The sequence below is a fragment of the Gossypium hirsutum genome, chromosome D04, assembly GCF_007990345.1.
Source record: "Gossypium hirsutum isolate 1008001.06 chromosome D04, Gossypium_hirsutum_v2.1, whole genome shotgun sequence".
Taxonomy (NCBI): domain Eukaryota; kingdom Viridiplantae; phylum Streptophyta; class Magnoliopsida; order Malvales; family Malvaceae; genus Gossypium; species Gossypium hirsutum.
Genome location: NC_053440.1, coordinates 57280490 through 57287220, shown reverse-complemented (window position 1 = coordinate 57287220; position 6731 = coordinate 57280490). Strand labels below are relative to the sequence as shown.

General features: G+C 37.6%; 1 protein-coding gene across 1 annotated transcript; it reads left to right on the top strand.

Moving 5' to 3' along the window:
- The first annotated feature begins 163 nt into the window (after nt 1–163).
- LOC121203403 (ankyrin repeat-containing protein ITN1-like) lies at nt 164–5081 on the top strand. The gene is made up of 5 exons (XM_041091465.1): nt 164–336; nt 497–896; nt 1582–1662; nt 1777–1977; nt 5040–5081. Exons 1-5 carry the CDS (start codon nt 164–166, stop codon nt 5079–5081), a joined length of 897 nt encoding a protein of 298 aa, XP_040947399.1.
- Nucleotides 5082–6731: the final 1650 nt, after the last annotated feature.

The following is a 6731-nucleotide window of genomic DNA, read 5'->3' as shown; positions in this document are numbered from 1 at the left end:
TTTGTAGGTGACTTGAATGCAGGCATATGCAAGCAAGTAACTAACTGGAAAGGAATTTGGTAAATTTCTGAATTTGCAGTATGTTTTTTCTTGAGCTTGGAAGCTTCAAGCTAATTAATTAAATTCTGTTTGGTGTTATCCAGGAAGAAATAGATCCACAAAAATGGAACCTCGGGAGCCTGAACAGAACATCACTCACATGGAAGCTTCGCTGTATAAGGCAGCAGCAGAAGGCAACATTGAAGTATTCAATAATAAACAGGGTCTTCAACTTGAGTCGCTAAAGACCCCAAACCAAGACAACGTGCTCCATGTTAACTTGGCAACGAGGAGACTGTCAAATTCTCAATAATCAAAATCTTCTCCCTAGGATTTGTACCATCCTTTCCGTTTTTGAATTTATTCGTTACTATGATAAAAAGAGAAAAAAAATCAGATTTTATCGAACAAGTTCTCAGCAAGTGTCCGTCACTGCTATTCCAAACGAATGCTAAAGGTCAAACTCCTTTGCACGTAGCAGCAGGTATGGACATTCTGCTATTGTGAAACTTCTAATCAAGTCTTGCGCAAAAGCTCGAGATGGAGATTTAGAGCTGGGAACGGATCAAGTAAGTGCAGTGAGGGAGATGCTGAGGATTACGGATCAGGAATCCAACACGGCTTTACATGAAGCAGCAGGGTGTGGCAATGTTGAAGTGGTGAAAGCATTGTTGGAGTTTGAAGACCCTGATTTTCCGTATTCTGCCAATAAAAAACAGGAGACTCCACTTTATATTGCAGCTAAGAGAGGAGACGGCGGCGTGCTGAGTGTAATATTAGATAAATCAATATCAACAGCTCATGGCGGCCCCCACGGTAGAACAGCTTGCATGCAGCAGCTATGGCTGGAGATGCAGGTATATTGTTGAGTTAGTTCCAATTTTTTTTAAAAAGTTTGAAATAAATAAAGAACAGGTCTATTGACATTTTTTTGCTTGGATTTAGAGGCAATAAGGGTAATATTAAGAAGGGGAATTTGACAAAGGAAAGAGATGAAGATGGACGCACCCCTCTTCATTATGCTGCACACTTAGGTAATAGATTCTCAGTTGTGGATGAACTGTTAAAAACGGATGTATCAGCTGCCTATATATAGGTGATAAAAAGAGGGGGATGACACCCCTTCTTATGGCGGCCAGACAAGGTCATCTTGGAACAGTTTCAAGGATTCTCTCTTTATGTCCAGATCAGGGATTTAAATAGCCGTCCGTTACCGAAATAGCGGCCGTTATATAGCGGTAACGGCACCGTCCGAAACCGTTACTGCCGAAACCCGCTATACCCGCAATACACAATAAGTAATGTAAAATTCACGACCGCGATACCCGCAGTGACCGCAATACGCGTTATGTCCGCGACCGCGACAAACGAGACGGACGAAAACGTCGCGGACGCAATTTAAATCCCTGGTCAGGAATTGTGAAAAAGTGGACAACGAAGGTTTGACTTTACTTCATTATATGGCTTTCAGAGGCTCTTCCTATCCAATAGGTTTTCTCTTTTCCAGCCGTGGTGTATTGACATTGTATATGGATCACTCAGAAATCTAATGAAGTTGGAAGGTGCTTTTGGAATGACCTCAAGAAGTTTATAATGCAGTCATTTATGAGAAACTCTAAACAGGTTGTGAGTGCTTGCATATGTATTGCATTTCCATGGCTATGGTTTATTAATATTCAAGTTTTGAATTAACTCTTTAATAACTACATACAATTGGCTATGTTGCTGGCATGGCAGGAGCAAATCATGATTGTGGAAGAAATTGAGAATGATCAAGTGGCGGACGAACGGTTATCCCTTTCGCTTGCAATATCTTTTAGAGCAAGCTTGGAGAGAAAGAGAAGGTATTTTATAGTGGCAGGATTTATAGCCACGGTCACATTCGCGGCAGCGATAACCGTCCCAGGTGGTTTCAAGAGTGAAAAAGGATCGAAGAGGGTACTCCTTTTCTGATTCATGATGCAGCCTTTAAAGTATTTATCATATCGAATGCATTTGCCTTTATTTTCTCTCTTTCACCCTCTTCCGTTTACCTTAGGACGATGTATTTTCTTTTCCCAAATCAAATCAGCAACGCGAAACTTTAATAATACGGATGATCGGTAGGCAACTCCTTAGTGGTGCACGGATTGCATGGTGATTTGCTTTCAGCACAGCCAGCTATGTTGTGTTAAAACCTTCTCACGCACTTGCCATAGCTTCATGTTTGGTCGGCCCTGCCTTTATTTTCACTTCTTTACTTACCCGCAATGCATGTTAATTCTTCTGTGGAAACGGTTTTACTTTGGGAAAATTTCTTGTTTTAGACTTGTTTTTTTACATTTTCCATTGTGTACAAAGCCCAATTTTGCCCAAGCCCAGCAACCTCCTAAAAAACCAGCCCATTTTAAACCCACTACCCCAAACCACAAAACAAAAATGACCCAATTCCAAACCAACATTATATACCGGGCCCAACTGGTCTACCCACTAACACCAACCATTACAGAACAGACCCAACTCGAGGCCCATTGTTTTAGCCAGAAACTAACAGCCAAAAACTAGGGTTTCAGAAGTCTGAAACCCTAGCGCCGCATTTGATGACTTTGACCTGCCGTCCCGCCACTGTCACGGACGTCCATCCGTGTCATCACCGCCATACCCCTTGCGCCGTCACCTGCAAAAACACGCAAGAACAGTAGCAACCAGAGGAGAAAATCATAAAAAATTAATGTAACAGACTATTAAAAAACCAAGGATCCCCCACTGTGAAGGGGTTCGATTTTTGGTGATTCTCTGTTCTTCTTTCCTTTTTTGGTAATATTCAAAAAAAATCAAAAATCAAAAGGTGATTTTATTTTCTCGTTTTCGCATCTCTTTTCTCATACTCGTTTATTTTTTGTATATATACATAACATATATATATATAAAAGCAGTTTATTTGCGGAAAATACAAAAAAATTACATTTTTGAATTTTCCGGCCACCGCGTGCATGGCCAGCGTGCCACCGTACGGTGGGCCGATGATCGGCGCGGGGTGGGTTTGGAACCCTGAACGCTGGCTGTTGGAGAAAATGTGGAGTTTTTTTTAGGGAAACGGTTAAAATGATTTTTTGGAAGAAAAAATGGTTTAAATACCCAATCCAAACGCGCCGTTTTACCCTTAGGGGTTAGGTGCCAAACGAACGTCGTTTTGGCCCTCACCTGCGCGGGTGAACCGACCCAGAGGGGAGGATCCGCGTGCTTTTTAAAGGGGTTATTTACGCGCACAGTCCCTCTTGTTTTTCAGCGCATTACAATTTGATCCTATTTTGTTGTTTTCTTTATTTTGATTTAGCCTAAGATTTTTCTTTTGTTTCATTTTAGTCCATTGAGGTTCTGCGTTTTAGAACTTTGGGTTTATTTACCATGTTGATCCCTTCTTTCTGCGCGCGTTACAATTTAGTCCCCTCTGTCTCTTTTATTTTCAAATTCGCCCAGTATTTTTGTTCTTACTTTGATTTAGCCTCCCTTTCTAGCATTTTCACTATTTTGTTCATTATTTTTAATATTATTATTATTTTCTTTATTTATTATTATATTTACTATTATTATATCTTTACTATTGCTATTAGTATATTTATTATATTATTGTTATATATGTTATGTTTTTATTTATATTCACTTATGTAAATTTTAGATATGTGTTCTATTATATTATTATTATAATGTTTTTATACATATATGTACTATATTTTACTAACTTATTTAATATATAAACATCAATTTTTATACTTCTACTATATATTTTATTAATTGTATATTATATATTATTATTTTATATCTATATATATATTTTTTATTTAAAATATGTATATTATATATTATCTTATGTTATTTTTATAATCCACATATGTATATATTTTCATCTACATACATATATTCCTATGTTTTGTAATATTTATGTGCACCTTTCTTAATATATATATGTACATATTTTAACCTTTGTAAACATGTACATATACACATATTTAATTTATGCTTATATATATCTCTTTACATTTAATTGTATTTACTATTTATTGATTTCTTTTTATTATATGTTTGCCATCTTATTTATTTATCTTTTCTTATTTCATTTGTATTATTTTATTTATGTTGCATTATTATTGTTATTTTACACCTACTTCTACTTGGATTTATCAAAAAAAAAAAACGAAAAATTCCAAAATAAAAGTAACAATCGGTATTTGAGATCCTCGAAAGAATCGAGCCCTAATGTATTGGGTTTTGATTTTCTTCGTTGAATCTAAATAATCGAGGTTACTCTTTTTTTTAAGGGACATAATAAAATCATTATCGGATTCATTGTCGTGTACCTAATCATTGGACATGATACGTGATTCTCGAGACGAGAAATTTTTCAAAATAATAAACTATTCAATCTTATGTTGAAGAATTGTACCCTAATATTGGTTACAATCTTTATGATTTAAACCATCAAACTCTTTTAAACTTTTTTATGCGAGTTGACTTGCTCATTTCTGAAAGGTAAGATCGTCCCTAAGTATTGGTGTATATTTTCTTTCTGAAATAAAAGGTATAAAACGTGGCAGTTCGATTTTATAATTTTCTTTCAAAATAAGGATCGTATTTTAAATTCTTCAAAGTTTCAATTTCAACATTAAGCATAGTAATCAACTAGGAACCATTTTGGGTGTATCGAGGGTGCTAATCCTTCCTCGGCGTAACGACTCCCAAACCCGTTTTTTCTGAATTTCGTGGACCAAACTGTTGTTTTAAAAATCAACGTTATAAACATCCTTGTCGAGGTGATCCATTACCTTTCAAAACGGATTGTGGCGATCCATTTTTGCTTTATTTTCAAATACCAAGTGACCCCGTTTTATCAAAATGGTGTCAAACTTGGCGACTCCACTGGTTGGGTCACAATTTATTTTCTTTTTGGAAATGAATGAGTCGAGCCTACGGATAGTTTTTATTTATTTGTTTCATTATGACTCCATTTGTTTTTTTTGTAGGTTTTCACCTCCGTGCAGGATAGTGGATCGCTTTCGGGATAATCCGTACTATGTTTGGAGATTTCATCTCCGTGCATCATAGGGAAATGTATTCCCTGAACGAACTCGGTCTATACGAGCCTACCATAGGTGAAGATCGAGGAATTTGCTGGTTTGGGTACCCTTACTTTAGAGCCAAACACATGTAGTGAACCTTAGGAACCACCCTAGGTAGAACTACACAAACCCTAGTAGATACCTGATATGTGCTTTTTTTTCTTTCTGAATTATTTTGGATTATATGTTTATGTCTGATACTGATCTTTACTGTTTTACTTTGGATGCATGACATTTCAACTGCTGGCATTTCATTATAAAAGCGTTGTTCATATTCGGTTTCTAGAAAGAAAGCTTATATAGAAAGGGGGTTTCTTGATAAGGTGGAAGATAATGCGGCGGGTCCGAATTTGGTCAGAAACGGCGCAGCAAGAGAAAATAGATAGTTTGGTTGAAGGATATATATCAGAGTTATGGGACTTCACCCGTATTAGTGTAACACAGAACGATTTGCGAGAGTTGAAGGAGATTTGGGACCATGGAATGAGGAGGTCAGACAGCTTTTCTATTTCCAATTATGGGGATTTGCCGTACTTTGCTAGATATGAAGGTAGACACAGCACCAGTTCCAGGCTCTAGCACATTTTGGAACTCGCCTACAGTTGTTTTACATTCGGAAGAGTCGACTTAGTACCTACTGTAGAAGAATATTGGCTTTTACTTCGGGTGTGCAAAGATGCAAGTCGACAAGTATTACTCGAGAGCTGTAAATCCACAACCTTTCTGAAAAGTTGATGAACATAACAGGTATGAGTGAGCAGTGGGTTATAGCCCGAATCTGACAAAAGGGATAACAAGTGCATTTCTTGGAGGAATTTGAAAGATATGGTTCTAGTGTATCCTGAAAGAGGGTAGATGTCTCACTTTGAGGCAATATACAGCTTAGTTATCTTCCCCAAAGCTTTGGGGGCACGTTTGATGAGGCGGATCACTGATTTATTGTCGACCGTGTTGATAGGGAGTTACTACTGGTTCAGCATTTACAGAGACATTCAGATCTTTGAATACATGTCGATGAGCGAGTGAAGGCAGATTCATTGGATTGTGCGAGTTATTACTTGCGTGGTTCCACATCATTTTTGGAAAATGGATAAGGTGTCATATCGGGTCTTCTCTGAAACTATTCGCCATTAAAGAGGTGGTAGCAACACATATTCAGCTTCTACTGTTGATTGTGCAACTGAATTCTGCTTCTTAGACCTCTAGCAAAACATGCCTGAGCCAATGCTAAATGCATATCCAGATGTGCTCCTCATGTCATCAATGATCTAGCCCAGTCACTATCAACATAGCCTATCGCTTCATGTTTTCAGCCCTTTTGAACAACACACATGATCAATGTGCCTTTGATGTATCTCAGCACTCTTTTAGCTGCCTGAAAGTGCTGATCATTGCAGCATTCATGAATCTGGATAGCACACTAACAGCAAACATGATATCGGGCCTTGTTGCAGTCAATACACAGACTACCAATGAGACTCTGTACATAGTCTCATAAACTGTTCACCACTCCCTTGTCTCGATAGCTTCACTCCAATAGCCATTGGTATGCTTGTTGGCTTGCAGTTCTTCATAGAGAACTTGTCCAGAATCTTC